General features: G+C 34.5%; 3 protein-coding genes across 4 annotated transcripts; 1 reads left to right on the top strand and 2 right to left on the bottom strand.

Moving 5' to 3' along the window:
* Positions 1-375: 375 nt before the first annotated feature.
* LOC102614387 (mitochondrial phosphate carrier protein 1, mitochondrial-like) lies at positions 376-3,461 on the top strand. 2 transcript variants are annotated; one of them, XM_006467047.4, is made up of 6 exons: positions 376-763; positions 1,056-1,405; positions 1,508-1,551; positions 2,210-2,424; positions 2,518-2,642; positions 3,137-3,461. In XM_006467047.4, the coding sequence occupies exons 1-6, from the start codon at positions 566-568 to the stop codon at positions 3,189-3,191; spliced, it is 987 nt and encodes a 328-aa protein (XP_006467110.1). In that variant the 5' UTR covers positions 376-565; the 3' UTR covers positions 3,192-3,461. The 2 variants fall into 2 exon arrangements, with proteins under 2 accessions (XP_006467110.1, XP_006467111.1); XM_006467048.4 differs by lacking the exon at positions 1,508-1,551 and having other exon boundaries at positions 377-763; positions 2,277-2,424.
* A 993-nt stretch (positions 3,462-4,454) lies between these two features.
* On the bottom strand, positions 4,455-7,203 carry LOC102614879 (eukaryotic translation initiation factor 6-2). The gene is made up of 8 exons (XM_006467049.4): positions 6,956-7,203; positions 6,571-6,617; positions 6,367-6,463; positions 6,188-6,273; positions 6,036-6,080; positions 5,444-5,574; positions 4,997-5,107; positions 4,455-4,898 (listed from the first exon to the last, which is right to left on the bottom strand). The coding sequence occupies exons 2-8, from the start codon at positions 6,578-6,580 to the stop codon at positions 4,641-4,643; spliced, it is 738 nt and encodes a 245-aa protein (XP_006467112.1). The 5' UTR covers positions 6,581-6,617; positions 6,956-7,203; the 3' UTR covers positions 4,455-4,640.
* Positions 7,204-11,004: 3,801 nt separating this feature from the next.
* On the bottom strand, positions 11,005-13,831 carry LOC102615177 (plant intracellular Ras-group-related LRR protein 4). Its single transcript, XM_006467050.4, has 4 exons — positions 12,867-13,831; positions 11,829-12,742; positions 11,564-11,746; positions 11,005-11,368 (listed from the first exon to the last, which is right to left on the bottom strand). Exons 1-3 carry the CDS (start codon positions 13,519-13,521, stop codon positions 11,600-11,602), a joined length of 1,716 nt encoding a protein of 571 aa, XP_006467113.1. The 5' UTR covers positions 13,522-13,831; the 3' UTR covers positions 11,005-11,368; positions 11,564-11,599.
* Between the last annotated feature and the right edge of the window lie 3,224 nt (positions 13,832-17,055).

Here is a 17,055-nt window from a genome sequence, read left to right as displayed (position 1 = left end):
ATTATAATAATTATTACTATAATTATAACGATAGTAGTAATAGATTATTAATAGTAATAATAATTATAATCATTTAAAAAGTTATTATTATTATTATTATTTAATATGTAAATAGGGGAAAAATAATTTTAATTTTCCTTAGTTAAAAATGTCAATTTTCACACTCCATTTTCAATCTCCATGTCCTTTATGGGAATAGAATTTTTACTATTATTTTTATATTTTTAAAACATAAATATTATTAATAAAAAATAAAAATTATTCACTAATTGAAGAAGTAAACACACCCCCAAATGTTAAATGAGCGCGTAAATTATTATTTTGGTAGCCTGCGCCTTGTGAAAAAGGAAATAACAATAAAAAAAAATATTATATACAGAGCCAGAGGTGTGGGTTGTCTTCTAGCAGTGACACTGACACTGACACTGACACTGACACTCAAGGGTGTCCGGGGTTTTGGGTTTTGTACGAGAAAAAAGAAAAAGAAGAAATAGGCGATCAAAATTAAAATCGCTGGCCGGCCAAGCGATTATTGTAGTCTGAAAAGGAAGATGATGGGATTTATATGAAGCTAAAGATGATTAAAGAAATAGAGATGGTGAAAGGACGAAATCATCATGGTTCTGGTGTAATAAGACTGAGAGGAGAAGAGAAGGAGAAAGTAAAAGGGCATCACAGTATTTGCGCCATTGGAGGAATGCTCAGTGCTGGCACATCCCATCTCGCTATCACTCCACTCGATGTCCTCAAAGTCAATATGCAGGTTCCTTATCCTTCCTTTCTTGCTTGCTTGGGTTTTAAATCAATTTTTTTTTTTCTTCTTATCATGAATTTTCTTCTTTTATTATTCATAATTCATGGCCTTAGCCTTTTGGTCTTGTTTTTGTGATTGAAATGCCTTTGTTTTGCATTTCTAGTCTACTTATTATATTCTATTCTGGTAATTATGGGAGTAATGGATGTTTGCGTACATTACATCTGATTGATATAGTGGTGATTGTTTCCTTAGTTGCTGAGACTCTTGGTTAATTTAGTGGTGTTGTTATCGTTTATAGGTGCATCCCATTAAATATAGTAGCATTGCCTCATGCTATACTACCCTGTTGAAAGAACAAGGCCCTTCTACCTTTTGGAGAGGTTGGGCTGCCAAGTTTTTTGGTTACGGTGCTCAAGGGGGTTGCAGATTTGGTTTGTACGAGTACTTCAAGAGCCTCTATTCCAGCGTGTTGGGAGATTGCAACAGGAGCTCGGTTTTCTTTCTTAGTAGTGCATCTGCTGAAGTTTTTGCCAACGTGGCCCTCTGTCCTTTTGAAGCCATCAAAGTTCAGGTTCAAGCACAGCCTCATTTTGCTAAGGGCTTGGCTGATGGCATTCCTAAGCTTTATGCATCCGAAGGGATCTTCGGGTATGTGATTTGTAAATAGTTGTTCTTTTAGCTCTATTACCATCTATTATATCATATTTCTCTCCTGCTGTTAAGGGTCTTACAATTTCTCATTGGTTGCAGTTTTTATAGAGGGCTAATTCCACTTTTGGGTCGAAACCTCCCATGTAATTGCTCGATTTCCTTCTAACTTTAAATTCTTTTTTTCCCTTATATTTGGTTGTTTATCTACAATTGTTACGTGCCCTCCAGATTTACGCTGCAAGTTGTATTTTACCACCCAAAGCATTCCCTATAAAGTCACCTGTTGTTAGAAATTATGTGATCTTCTAAAATAGTTCTGCAACATATGCAGATATTGAAAGATACTTAAGGTGTTTTCCCTTTGTTAATGTGTTCTGATGAGCACATTGTGTAAGAAGAATGATCAGGTGTGTGACGCACCATGTGTAACTTGACCATTGGCCGGGCCAATAATCAGGTAATACTTGGCTTTTTGTGCACAATAATTTGCGCGACGGCGTGCACCTGATCACGCTTACATTGTGTAATTACTACCTCTCTGAACAGTAGGATCTGCTGAAAGAAGTTATTCTTGTACAAATACCCATTAACTGGACACTTAAGTTGCACCATTTTGATCATATGTTTGCTATGCTTATGGTATGATTAAGCATATTATTGGCTTCGATGTATATTCTTAAAAGAGTCAGGATGATGGAGGAATCCAGGCACCTAACTCACACATTTGACTGTAATGGTACTACACTGTCTTTTCTTCAATGTATTAGTCCCATTAACCATCTTGAAAATTATGTCCTACAGTCTCTATAGTTATGTTCTCGACATTCGAGCATTCTGTTGACTTTTTTTATCGGAATGTTCTTCGAAGAACAAAGGAGGATTGCTCAAAGACTCAACAACTCGGGGTAACATGTATAGCTGGCTATGCTGCTGGATCTTTTGGTAGCTTTATTTCTAATCCAGCTGACAACATTGTTGCTTCTCTTTATAACAAAAAGGCTGATAGCCTGATGCTGGTAGGAAATCTTAGTTACGTTTATGTTGTTGATTACTTTATCATGCAAAATCAGCATTCATATAGGTTTAACTTGGCCCCTTTTGATGAGTAGGCTGTGAAGAAAATTGGGTTGATCAGTTTATTTACAAGAAGCCTTCCCATTCGGATAATGCTCGTTGGACCAGTGGTGACTTTGCAGTGGTTTTTCTATGACACCATTAAAGTTTTAAGTGGATTGTAAGTGCTTATTTCCCTCCGACATTTTTAATTCTATTGATGGAAGATATTGTGCTTTTGTTGGTAAATTGTTTTGAGTTTTGATATTTAAATCTTGATTGACTGTAAAATACACTGTCCTTCCTTCAAAAACAAAAGTAAATTCGAGGGAATTATTTGGGTTAGCAGGGGTGACTTTTCAAACAGGAGGAATGGTTTTCCTGTACCTTGGGGGTGAACATTAAAAGCTATGCCTCTCCCTTCAGGTGTGAAGTTGGGGAAACCATCATGCAGAGTTTCTAAGAGAGGCATTGCCGCAATAAGCTTGGTTAAATCAAGTTTGCAGCCAGGCAATAAATTGTATTACTGAAATGGTGTCCCTCTTGATGTGAAGTAGTTGGTTAACCTTTATGTAGGACAGAGAGGATGAAAGATATTAAGAGAGAGTATAGTGCCGGCATATTTCTTCTTTGTTTCTTATGAAATAACATATTCTTGGTATTCAACTCTTCCAGGCCAACTAGTGGAGAACTTGCCATTGAAGTTGAAGTAGTCGGAAACAAGGAGTAGCCTAAGTTCATGGAAAGGGAAACACTATGCTTTATATCCTTGTGATTGGTATCTTTTTCATGTCCTGCCATCAAATATTTGGCTATTGTGTAGAAAGCTATTATCAAAATTCTGTAGACTGAAAATGTAATATGGTAAAACCTTGATAAATTAATAGTCTTAGAGCCATGAAAAGGGTATTAATTTAGCAAATATTAATTAATTGTTGTACTCATAATTTTTGAAGAAATTCTTTATTTATGGAAAATATGATCATATTTATAGCGTTGATTTACCTTGATTTATTATTTATTATGTTTTATTAGAATATTAGTTAGTTGTCTTACATTGGTAGTAATAAGATTATTATTGAATTTTTATTTTTTTATGTTAACGATAACACATGGAGCCCATCTTATAAAAAGAAGACTCAAAGTGAAAATGATATTGAATACTTTTTTATTGCAAAACAACAAAACAATACCAACTAGAATTTTGCAGTAGAAATAGAGTTATAAATAAGATCTAATTTCAAATCAATTTTTAGAAGCAAACAACACTAAAAATATATTTTACATAAGTCAAATAGACATCACATGGATTTAGTTTTACATTTAGGTAATTATTTATTGAGCTATAAATTCTTGTACGAATTGATGTAGTATAAATTCATTGGTTAGATAAAATATAAATTATAAAAATAAATCATGTGAGCCAATAAGTATTTAATCTAATCAATCAAATTATGTCACATCAGTTCGTACAAAAGTTTGTAATTCTATTATTGCTCTTATTAATTTAGAGGGTTTATATGGTGTGCGTGACAAATTAGATGGGATTGTGAAACCCACAAAACAAAGCCCCTAATCGTAATTTGCCATATGTGACGTATGGATCAGAATCCTACTAATGATTATTAAGACTGATTCTATACGAAAATAAAATTTTCTAACAAAATCATTATTTTATAAATTTATCGAATTATTAATTTATCACGTTAACTCTAAATCAAGACCAACAAACAATACTATTCAATCAAAATTTTATTGCATTTCAAATTGCAACAAATTCAAGTAGCATTTTTTAACTGTACTACATTGTTATTTTCAGAAATTTTTGGCTACTCTCGTCCTAGTAAGTGTAGCTAAGTTAACCAGGCACCAGTGAGATGAATAGCCTGTGATCAAGTATGAATATTGCTCCTACTCTCAATAAATCATGGATCTACAGTCCACACTTACCTTTTGAGAACAAAATTGCACAAAACCAAAAACTCTCCGTTCATGGGGTTAAAAACAACTTGAATTAAAAAAAAAAAAAGTTCAGCATCTGTCCTTTTTCTGAATATGATACTTCTGATTGAGATACAAGATTCTGGAAAATAACATACTATCATTAAGGGAAAACATCTTCAGAGTTGACAAAAACTGCTTCAACTTCATGACAAAAAAGACTGTAAGCCAAAGTAACTTAGACATAACTGTCAATTAAAGATTTCCTCATCTCGTCCACAAGGGCACTAGGTTGAGCTTCCCTCAACTTGAAAACACTCTCAATAACAGAGAGTTCAGTTGCTGTGGTGTCTGATCCACAGAATGCTGTCCAGTCATTCACAGTTAACCCAGCAGCTATGACTTCGCTTCCACGGTTCACAGTCCCAGCCACCAAAGGTACTTGCAAGAGAGTTGAAAGTTCATCCAAGTCTTCAATGGATGTGTGAGGGTGGACCTACTCCAGAATAAAGCAGAAAGTTAACTGGTGGAGATACAAAGCAACAGAAAGTTGCAATAGATGCCTCAATGAGGAGAACATATTTTATTTCTTACCAAGCCTCCTCTGTTGGAGAAGGAACAGTAACTGCCAACAAGGATATTACCAGCAATTGTCTGCCTAAAAACTTCTACTCCAAGAACATCTGCAATCATTTCCTCTGTTTCCTGCAGAACACAAGATAGAAAATGTCAACATGAGCATCAGAAAAAAAAAAAACAGTAGTTTGTTTGTAAAAATCAATGGATTACTACAGTTGCAGAAGGAAACTGTTCATATAACAGTCATTTCAATTTTGTTTTCTCAAGTGAACTTTATAAGGCACTCATTTAAGTCTGTTTACTGTTCTTTCAGGAAACAGAGTCATTAATTATCTATCTGCAAGGATATGCATCAAGAAATTAGGCAATCACATTAAGGGAATCGACACATACTAACAGAAATCTTTTTCGAAATCACATAATGGAAGAAACATTAACACAAAAACTACAAGACGAGATTACCCTGTCAAGATCTGTGTGTGTAAGAGCAACATGGTCGTTGCATGCTATACAATTGCCCAGGGCAGATAGCCTCTCTTCAATACGCTGAACGACAACTTGATCAGGTAGGCTGTTCCTCAAGTGTTGAAGTTCTTTAACAACATAATAAATAACAGAAATGTTTTATTAAGAACTGATCGACAAAATAATTTTTAAATACTCTAGTTCCTCAAGGTCAATGAGTACATACACAAAATTTCAAATGATATTAGTTAGAAATTATATAACATGATACAGACTAATCATACGTTGAATCCGAGAGAGAGAGAGAGAGAGAGAGAGAGAGAGAGAAGTCATCAATGATGACACATCATTGTTACTTGAATTGTCAAGTTGTGCAACTAATCACAGTAACTGTCGCTGATATTTCAAGCTGGAAATACAGTTATGACAGTATATGTGGTAATAGTATCCTAGTAAGAAAGTGAAGTGGTAAACTACTGGCATCATGAGAAATTTAACATTATCTGACAAGGATAATGATCATTTAAAAATGACAGACAGAAGTGTGATCATTAAAAACTGACAGACAGAAGTGAGTATAGAAATCAACCTTGGTCTGTGGTAGTGTGTGGCAAGAGAAGCCCATTTTTGTTTCCTGCCATTAGAATAGAAATAGTGACGAGGAAAAGAATATGAATGTGTGTGTGTGTGTGTGTGTGTGTAAAGCCAGGGGCAATATGTAAAATTAAGATAAAAGGTCACCAGCACAAAGCCGGCCGATAATCCTAGTGCCACCAATAGATGTTTTAACAACAGGAATGACATCTGCTAACTCAGCCTCAAATGTGCTGTGAATACAAGATAATCATTAAAAAGAATTTCATAAATACAGAACACAAGAAATAAAATAAAAGAATAAAAGATCAAAAAAATGAAATAACCTGTAGAAGCTTTCAGAACCTCCAATTGCAACCAAGCAATAAGCATTAGTGAGCTTGGAAAACACACCAACCTCACATGAATTCTCAAACATAAGCCCTACCCAAATCAAACAAAAGAACATATTTATCTATATTTCAACATAAAAGCAAAAGAAAAAGAAAAGGCTAAAGAAACTTGCAAAATATAAGGTGTCAAAAACTTACTGGTTGCCATGATTACAGATTGACAGAAATTGAATTGATTAAAAAGCCTGCGAGAATCATTTCCATAGAGGATTATTCAGTTAGCCAGTGAACATATTAAAGGAAAAACAAAAGAGAGCAATAAGAATAACAACAACAACAACAACAACAACAACAACAGGCCGATTATGTTTGAAGCATTCAATAACGATGAAATCAGTAGCATTCAATAACAAAAGTCATGCGAATTAAATTGTCATTTATTATTTTTCAGTAAACTGAGTAAACGGAAGAGAAGGGTAAAGGGGATAAGAAAGCAAGTTAGGAAACAAACAATTTGATCATTGAAGGAAGTAAATAAATAGACAAATAGCAACAGGATCATAAAAGAATCATAAAATCTTACAAAATGACGGAAAACGATGTCGAAAACTCGAAATGCCAAAGCGATGATGATAATGATGATGAGGCGGCCCTTCACTTGTTACCCTTTCGGCCGGAAACAAACCCCACCCAATATGAGATGAGAAGAGGGTTTCTGCTTCCTACTTTCTATTCACACGAAGCGATGCCTCTGCCTGTCCTCGTTTATATTTATACAATAATATAGTGTATTTCTTCTGTCTGTCTGTCTGTTTACTGAAAAAAATGAGGGAATTGCGTGGATGTAACTCCCCTTCTACGCAAAATATCAAAAACATACCTTAACTACCTGCACCCTTTAATATTGCACAAATATACCCCAAAAAAAAAAAAAATATATATATATATATATATATAAATATTCTCAATTAAAATACACTAAAAGACTTCCTACTAGAGTTATTTAATAGAATTACTCAAATTTCTTACTCAACTTCTACTTAATATCATCAAGGGACTTACTTTAACTTGTTCAAACAATTAATACTCGACTTATTTAAATAACTTACTCAACTTCTATTCGACTTGATTTTTTTGCTTGACTTTCTGCTCACTAGATACTTAACTTACTTAACTCCTTATTTGACTAAATACTGGGCTTATCCCACTTCGTACTCGACTTATTCTTGAAATAATTTTTCAATTACTCAGAACTTAAATTGAATATTTTGATCTTAAATCCCTACATTTTGTGCAATAATGTGTGTGTGTGTGCAAGCACTTGAATGAATAATATACTATTACAATAGTTGGAGAGGAGGAAATGGTGAGGTGAGAAAATGTTTGAAATGATGATTATAATAATATGCAAATAAATGGTTTTTTTTAACGGGATTTTTTTACTTTTCCCTCCTTCTTAGATCATATTTATGTAATGGACTATAAAATTAGTGTTTAGGGAAAAATGAGATATATTTAAATAAAAGAACCAAAAAATTCTCTATTTCTTTTGTATTTTATTTTTAACAAATACAGACAAAATCTATTTTTAAAATAATAATTGTAAGGAGCAAGGAAAGGACGGAGGGCTCGTAGTCGTAGGTCGTTCTCTTCCCTTGGTGCCCAGGGCAAGGCAAGGGTCCCCACAAGACAAGGTGAGATGAGAAAGGAAAATGAGATAAGGAACCCAAATAAAATTGGTTGATTGTGATGGGGTGGCCTGTCAGTTAAGAGAAAATTGGGCTTTGAACGAGGTCCAACCCACCGACCCCCGCCCCGTAATGTAAATGTAAATGTGTTCTCTCTATTATTTTATTTAATAGTTATTCATGCACTCAAAGCGAAGCCAATCGAGAACGGTAAGTTAATTTTAAACGAATGCTTAATTTATTTTTATATTAAACCAGATGTATACATACATACAATATTGGAAAAAAAAAATCAAAATCTGACAGCTAGAAATGAAAATGAAATTATAGAGCTAGCTAGCTAGCTAGCTATAAATCTCAATATACTTAATTATCGATTAGTAATTGATAGATACAATTACAATCCAATTAATTATGCCAGAAATTTAAATAAGGAATTACAAATCTTGTTCCAATTTATGGAAACCTGCTAGTAGTAGGAGTAGTAGTGTCCTGCACTAATCTATGGGAGAAAGATCGAGGACTATAGAAGTCCCTGCTGCCACTTTCCATCATCAAAGTTGTCCGTGTAGCCCAGAGTGTCTTGGTTGAAGTTGAGAATCCTTTTATTATTAGCATCCGATGATGATGAGGAGGAGGAGGTCCCATAAACTACCTTTTTCTTAAGCTGAAGCTGAAGCTGCAACTCCTCCAACTCTGTCCTTCTTGATGGACTTCTCATGCATCCACAATCCACAGGCCCACAGCCACAGCCACCTTCTTCACTACTGATCTCCGTGCCCTGCTTCTTCTGCTGCACCTTGCCTTAATACCATCCACCACTACTACTTGCACTGCTGCACTTCCACCTCCTGCTCTTTATGATGATCTAAGTACTCACAAAATATTTCGTAATCTGATGTAAAAATATATTAATTTTTAAAATTAAATTAAGAGCTTCCATTGCAACTTGATTAAAGAAATCTTTTTAATTAACTGTGCATCCATGTGTATAAATAAATAGTGTCATGCCTCTTGAAAATTAATTATGTTGGGAATTGGTCGTCGTGGAGCTGATTATATTGCTGGTAAATATTACATGAGCTTACGCACGTGCTCTGCAAGGAAGGAATGGTCTAGTGGTAACCTAGTTAGTAATTATCTAAAGTCTTTATTATCAGGCTTAGGCAAAAAGGGATCTCATCCTATTAAACTCATATAATACAATTTAGGATCTTCCGTCCACTAAAACTTTTGCTGTAACCAATGATTAATTAAGTAATAGTAATGCATTAAATTTTTTTATATCTAAAAAAGACACAATCAATCAAATACAGGAGGAACCTAAAAAGCAGGGTAGGGAATAGGATATATGTTAATGGAGCTGTTTTGCTTTCAACTTCATCAACTTTTTTCACCATGAAGATCGAAGAAAGAAATGTTAAGTGACTTAGGTCACCACCCTTTTTTGTCAGTAATATTGTTTATACGCAGGGTGCTGCACCACTTCTGTAAAGTTGCCAGAGGATTTATTGATTCAAAGCAGCGGGCAAATACCGCATGTGGTACTAGCACATGTCGGATTGTGAAAGACTGAAAGATTTTTTAACATCAATGGCCAAATTTTCCCACCTATAGCCTGAAAAGTGAAAAGATAGGTCGGTTTCACTCCCGCTCACAACTACGACGGTGGTGATAGAGTCGTTTGTAGATTGTAATAGTAGATTTTAAAAATAAAAAATTCCCTTTTTACTTTATTCGTCATGCGGTAAATTATAAATAATTGTCAAAATCCGTCTGGGAGAATTCTACACAAATAAAAACAACCAATGTACATCTACATCTCAAGTTACTGTTTTCATATCTTTGAACGCAACGCCACCAAGTACCAAAACTAAATCCAGAAGATTAGCCAGCTACTGCATTACCTATTTACCTGGACTGTGATCTAAACGCGGTCCAGCCACAAATTAATATTGTTACCTGTCCCCAGACTGAATAATGAACGTTTATCAGTGTTTATGTAACTGTTTCCTTTTTGAGAACTTATAGGTGATCCACAGTCGCTTAATTCTTAGTTTGCCGTGCCAACACTTGATATATGAACAGTAAGCTTTTTACATTCATGATGAGGGAGGATACAAAAGTCGGGGAAAATTTAATTCTTCAAAGTAAGAAGGAAATAGATATAACATAGCAATAAAGAAAGAAAACTCTTGATTGAACAAAATAATTAAGCAATATCTCATTCAAAATTTGGATTCAGCAGAGGGAGAAAAAAAAAGAGAGGATAAATATGGCAAATTTATACCTTCAGTTGTATAGAATAAGAACATTCATTCTCATTTACAGAGCTCTGCTCAAGAAATGAATTTGTATCATTTTAATGGGGCTTACTGAACACAATAATGCGACAATAAATTCATTAGAAGATTCAGAAAAGGGGAACATAGTACACAATATTGTTCTCCTGACTAATGACACAAGTATAATGATGGAGAAATATGTTCGGCCTCTACCCCAAATCGATTCAAAGTATGGCAACAAATTTCTCAAGTAAAAGACTCCAAGACGAAAAAATGACTTTGATGCTTGAAAGACTGCAAAACAAATGTGACATCATAACTGTCCTACAAATGCATAATAAGATCATGCCGATTTAAATTCATTAACGCACCCACGAAGCAAACACTACACTACGCATCTGGAAAGTTATCATCAAGTTCTAACCAGTTACTTTCATTATTTATTAAGACAATTCTGGGGGAACACCTAGCGGATGGAAAGGTACAGGCATGTTTCATAAACTGTAGACAGCAGCCTGAATAGAAAGTAGGAAAGCACAAAGTCTCCACTAGATTGTCAAATAAAGTCCATTTCTACCAAGTAGCATATAATGAATTCATTATTTCAACAAACTTTCAACAATTGTTTAGTGAAAGGGAAGAGGGGAAGAGGTACAACATTCTGTTTAAAAGAAGAAACAATTTATATTAAAAGTGAGAAAAGTGACTCAAACTTCATTTTACAATGAGGGATATAGAGTTCAACAACAATTTGTTTCCCTCCTATTTGCCAGCTTAATTTTATGCCTCATTGTAGTTGCACAACAACAGAGATACAGATGGAATAATTGATTAAAAAATTACAAAAAATAAAAATAAAAAAAGGAAAAGGAAAAGAAAATGGCTGAACAAAGAAATCTACAATTGCAGAAACACAAGTCAGAGCCATGTCTTAAAAATCCACACCTGCCCTTTATGTGCTGGATCAGCTCAGCTGCACTAACATCTTTGTATTTTCATCTAACTCTCTAACCGCTCCAGTGCCTGAAATATGAATAACATAAGCATGAGTGGCCAGCAACTTATCAAATCCATGCATATTACGAAACTTATGTGGTTGGGATCTTTTCAATCAAGCCTAGCCTGGATCGGTAATAAAAGTCCGTCATACAAGAAAACACTCCAAATTCTAAATAATCCACGACTATATTGGATTTCATGACAATCTTAATAACTTACATTTTAGAGAACATATCATTTTCTCGTCATTGCAGCTCAAGCTTTCACATAGTCCATACCATTGCGCTTCCTTTTGTTAGACCTTGAGAAAAAACACATCTCAACCCAACTCTTTTTTTGCTTAACAGGTTGTGTTTTGGCATCTCTCTTTTCAACAAGATCAGCCATGTACTGGACAACTGCCTGTCAATCCAGAAAATAAGAATTAATTCTGCAAAATAGAAAAACAAAGTCCAGTCACTCATTCAAAAGAATAAAGAATTACCTGAGCACCCATTTCAACTATATTTCTAGGAGGCACTTCCAAAGGATTTTCCTGAACGCGGAGGACACGTAATCGTGATAGCATCCTGAAAGAGTCTGGTAGCACCCGGATCTGGTTATTGCTAATATCCAACTCTTCAAGCATCTCAAGGTTTCCAATAGATCTCGGCAAGGCACGCAGATCAGCAAAATTGTTTCCTATGTTCATCTTGACAAGTGTTGTAGCAAAACATAAGCTCTCGGGGACTGACTCAAGCTCATTAAAACTTACATCGAGCTCCCTCAGGCTTGACAAAGATGACATTGTTGTAGGCAACTGTTTGATGTTATTATAGCGAACAGACAGAACCTCAAGCGTGTGTATCTTCCCTACAGCCTCTGGAAGGGCTTTAAGGCGGTTATAATCCACACGAAGCTCCCGAAGTGAAGAACACTGACCAATTGTATGTGGAAGCTCTTCAAGATCATTTGTCTCTACAATCAACTTCTTAAGACTAATGAGTGAACCTATCGAATCAGGGAGAGAAGATAAATTATTTGAACCCAAATCAAGTTCTTCCAGCCGTACCAATCTGCTTAATGCAACTGGCAGAGCTGATATCTGGTTTCCCCTCAAATCCAAATAGACCAGGCTAAGGAGATCTCCAATGGAATCTGGGAGTTCAATAATTCTATTAGCGTGCAAATCCAATTTCTTCAGTGAAGAAAGACCCCCAATTGTAGCGGGCACGGCCACAATCCGATTCTCAGACAAATCTAGGGAAACCAAACTCGATAGCTTTCCAATTGAGTCAGGCAGCCATTCGATATTATCCATCAATTTGTTTTGAAGATTGAGATCTCGAGTCCCTTTCTTGGAAGAAACCTCAATCAAACTAGCCAACTTAATTAAGCTCAACTTCTCACCATCTTGACCTACACAACACATACACATAATCATTATTGGAACCTTATTTCTAAAAATTATTGAACCTAATTGAAGAATTAAAAAGTCGGTTAAAAGAAGGCAAAAAGAAGAAAAAAGGGGAATGAAGCTGACCAGAAACGGCACCGGATTTGAGAGTGGAATCGTGTATCTGAGGCGTGGAGGAAACAACGGTTCCAACAACTCCCATTCCATCGGAATAAAACGAAGACTTGGCCTTCTTCACATAACTATCATCTCTAGTAAACAATTCCGAAGTCTTGACGGAGACGGGCTCTTTCTCAGCGTAAAGCAAGTTCGTCGAACTCTTAATATTATTGTAAGTACTGGCAGTCGCAGAAGCAGCTGCAGTTGATTCGGAAGTTGAAGTTGGCGGCGGCTTACTCTTCTTAACCGCGGAATTAGAATTAGTATTAGACGCTGAAGAAGAAGCGAGACATTGAGAAGCTCTTTGAATATATTCATCGAACAAAGCGTGAACATTTTCGAGATCCAGCAACTTCAACGCCTCGCGCTTCTGTTCTTTGCTTTGAAAGTAGACTAAATTCTTCTGCATCTCTTGCAATACCATGAACAGCTCTTCCGGCACATCAGGACTCTTTGTTTGCCTCGCTATGCTTTCCACTCTCGCTTGATCTTCCTTCTCTACATTTCGAATCAATGTTTTCGCCGCTTCTATTTCCTCGATTCCCGGTCTCTCCGGTAATGATTTGTGAATTCTCATAATCTCTTCCACAGCTTCATCTATTGATTGCACGCAACTCTCCATTTTTCTCTTTCTCTCTCTTTTGTTTTTCAATTTTCACGACGTGAAATTGAATTCTCTAATAACCTCACCAAGGCAAGGATAATAAAATAAATCAGCTTCTAAGCCGACGCATAATTCCAGCCAATTCCATGCTTTTTCTGTTTCTGCTTCGCGGATTCTGATTTTTTATTTTTCATACAAGTAGATAGAGATAGATAGACAGACATATACTTTTTTTGGTGGTTTTTTTTTTCCTCTGTTTTTTAATTTTCAATTAATTAATTAAAATTGTTGATAATGTGAGTGGAAATTTTTTCCTCTCCCCTTTTTGGGTGATATTTTGATGTTAAATAACGTGAAATTGACAATGACCGATCGGTTATCACCAAGATCTGCTAACTCGTCGCGCTTGTCATGCACCGCATCCTTCTTCTATTTCCAGACGTGTCCCTGATTTCCTTCCTATATCACATGACTGCCATCTTTACGAGTTTTCTCGACCATGGCTTCACTTCAACCGTATTTAGTGTAGGCCACAAGCATTGGCTGATAATAAATACGCGTACGTATTTGATGTTATAGGGATGGCGATGGCGAGTGGGTGGGGAAGGCGGCGGGTACGGTTTGGTCATTGGTGTGTTTGCTATTACTAAATCAACCCCAAAATAAATTACTAAATCAACAGTTATTGGTAGCTTATGACAACCTTTTTCCATCCCAAATCGAAGTTGCAAACACATATGTAAGAAATTGAATTTTTAATTTGCAAACCTTCAAGGCTAGTTTGGAAATATAGCAATTTCTAAAATAACTGTTGTTAGTTGTTTTGTGAAAATAATCAGTTAAATGTTTGATAAATTTTATTTTTAAAAGTCCTAAGACGTTTAAAATCAATTAGATGCGTCTTGTAAATCTAATTGTTAGATTACTATAAGAATATGAATAATTGAAACAAATATAATATCAAGTGAAATTTACTTCAACATATATGCAAATATGTATATTTAAGATTCTTATATGTATATATAATAGTTGATAACTTAAAAATTAGTATTTTTACTTTATTATTATTTTAAAATCAATTCATAATTAAAAAAATATTTATTCCATCTAAATAATATCAATTTTGTATAATCAAAGTTTAATGAGATGGTCCTTTGAAAATCATTAAAAATAAATATTGATAAAGTTCACCTTAAGTTTTAATCAAACACATACTAAACTAAGCGGTAATCTTGCACCGATAATATTTGCAACATTAGAGAAATTTGATGGAATGGGAAATAAGAAAAAGAATAATTGGGGTAAACAACATGCGGGAAAATAGAATAAATCAAAATAATAATAATGATCTTAAATTTTTTGATATCATTTTTTAATTAACTAAAGATAATTTTGGGTATATATAAAATATGTAAGGATATATGTGAATTGTATTAAATATAAAATTTATTTTCAAAATCAAATTTTAAAAAATTATTCTTTTCTTGTTGCTAAAAATGATTTTAAAAAAATATTTATTAAACACTAAATTTAACTTTTAATTTTTTAAAATTACTTTTAAGTTTCACATTAGCAATATGGCCCTTCCATTAAAAATTCCAAAACTTAATCATATTTTTAATTTTTAATTTTTAATTTTTATTATGTTACCACTTGCACCCATCATTTCATGAGCAACTTCATCCTTCATCGTCTTCCCTCAGTCTTTTCATTGATTCCCTCGCGTAGACTATAAACCTAAAAAGAAAAACGGGTAATTTTTAGGGACCTCCCCTAAGGTTTAGAGTATTAACAGTTTGATAGAAAGTATTCACATAATTACAGAGACCTCCCTTGACGTTAATATTCCGTTAAGTGGACTGTTAGTTGACTGTTGGAATTACAAAAATACCCTTACACAGGTAAGGTGAAGTATCATCTATCCCTCCAAAAAATTTTCAATATGGGATTAGTTTGGGCTTCAGTCGTTACTATAAAAAAAATTCCTTGGAAAAAAATTATTGGATTTCTCCATGTGTTTAAGTATAAGAAACAATGGTTGAATTACATTTAACAGTGGTTTCTGGTGATAATGTGTTGTGGTGGCTTTTTACTGTTGAAACGGTTACCAATTATATATTTTAGGGCTGTTTGGGCTTTGCTCCTTGAAGTCAACGGTCTAGTTGATATGGCTCGTCTCTTTCAAGATTAATTTGGTTGTACGACTTAGAACTTACTCTTGCAGATATGTATGGGATGTGAATCTGTTCATATATCTATCTTGCAGGATTGAAATTACAAAAAGCAGTTTAAATGCTAGCGAAAGGAAGGAAAGTTCCTGGTAGGGCAGAAACGATTTTCGTCCACATGAAAATGATGTAATCATAAAGCATAGGCTTCTAACCCGCACAACCACCACAAGGGGTGAACCCCCATTGAAGAAACTTCAGAAGAAATTTACCTCATTTGTACTTGAGAATAACAATAATGACTATGAAAAAATTGCTAAAGCTTTCCTGCAGGAGTTGTCCACTTTTAAGATTCCACTTCTTAAGAGTAAAGCTGTTATTGATGCAAACCTCAGAGAGAGAAAACTTCAATGAACTGAAAGAAGAGATAATAGGCAAATATTGTAGGCGAAGGCTGACATAGAAGATTTAAAGAAACAACTTGAAGAGAGTAAGATTGAAAGACAGCACAAGGAGGAGTGTTATTGTTTGTGGGGTAATGCTTGCTTTTGTTCTTTAGCCACTGGACATTTACAAACCCAAGACCAATTACAGAACCCAACGTGAAAATTTCAAGTTTGCTTGAATTTTTTCCATCATTGAAGGGCCATTTTATGATTTTATCCTCACCACCCTAATTAATACAAAACGGTATACTAACGTCAGGGGAAGTATCTGAGAATACATCAATACAATCTATCAGACTGATAATACACCAAACCTTAGGGGAGGTTTCTGATAATTACCCAAAGAAAAACACACACGCAACACACTTTTCAAAATTCAACAAAATTCATTAATCCATTGGATCATCATTATTTGAAAAGGTATCTTCTCTTTTTGGATCATCATCTGTCAGTGCTGTTATTAGTTATTACTGGTTAGCAGTTGAATCTATTTTAATTCAAAGTTGACCTGTGAAAGTGGCTCCCTAGTTGCAAAAAATTGCTGCTTCCACGGTACGTGCGAGGGACTTTCGTTCACTCTTGAGTTTATCTGCATAGATATTAGATAGTTCCTTGGCTTTCACAGATTTGGATTTCATTTTTATTATTGGAGAACATGGAAATAAGTTAAATGCTCAAAGATCTTTAAAAGTAAAAAGCAGTTTAATGGGTGTATTAAACAGTTTCGTTTATTTGTTTTTTTAAAAAAAATTATTGCCTATTTTAGTAATTTTACTAGGGTTGTTTCTAGTAATAAAAAGTTATGAAATAGGTTGGATTATTTGAACTCATATCAATACTATCTTTATACCCATTTTTCAATAATTAGGTATGGTTATTTGAATCTATGAAAATACACTTCATACTATTTTTTTAATAAAGTTTTATATTATTAAAAT

The sequence above is a fragment of the Citrus sinensis genome, chromosome 7 (assembly GCF_022201045.2).
Source record: "Citrus sinensis cultivar Valencia sweet orange chromosome 7, DVS_A1.0, whole genome shotgun sequence".
Lineage (NCBI taxonomy): Eukaryota > Viridiplantae > Streptophyta > Magnoliopsida > Sapindales > Rutaceae > Citrus > Citrus sinensis.
Note: the sequence above shows the minus strand (reverse complement) of the source record. Positions and strands in the feature narration are given on the sequence as shown.

Bases quoted from the DNA above. Each gene is read 5' to 3' on its own strand.
- LOC102614387 (XM_006467047.4), top strand. From the start codon at position 566: ATGAAGCTAAAGATGATTAAAGAAATAGAGATGGTGAAAGGACGAAAT. The intron at 1,552-2,209 runs GTAATTGCTCGA...TATGTCCTACAG, and splicing joins TTTGGGTCGAAACCTCCCAT to TCTCTATAGTTATGTTCTCG. The intron at 2,425-2,517 runs GTAGGAAATCTT...TTTGATGAGTAG, and splicing joins AGGCTGATAGCCTGATGCTG to GCTGTGAAGAAAATTGGGTT.
- LOC102614879 (XM_006467049.4), bottom strand. The intron at 5,575-6,035 runs GTTGATTTCTAT...ATGTTGTTAAAG, and splicing joins ACACACTACCACAGACCAAG to AACTTCAACACTTGAGGAAC. The intron at 5,108-5,443 runs GTAATCTCGTCT...TGTGTTCTGCAG, and splicing joins CACACACAGATCTTGACAGG to GAAACAGAGGAAATGATTGC.
- LOC102615177 (XM_006467050.4), bottom strand. From the start codon at position 13,521: ATGGAGAGTTGCGTGCAATCAATAGATGAAGCTGTGGAAGAGATTATG. The intron at 12,743-12,866 runs GTCAGCTTCATT...TGTGTTGTGTAG, and splicing joins CAAATCCGGTGCCGTTTCTG to GTCAAGATGGTGAGAAGTTG. The intron at 11,747-11,828 runs GTAATTCTTTAT...CTGGATTGACAG, and splicing joins TAGTTGAAATGGGTGCTCAG to GCAGTTGTCCAGTACATGGC.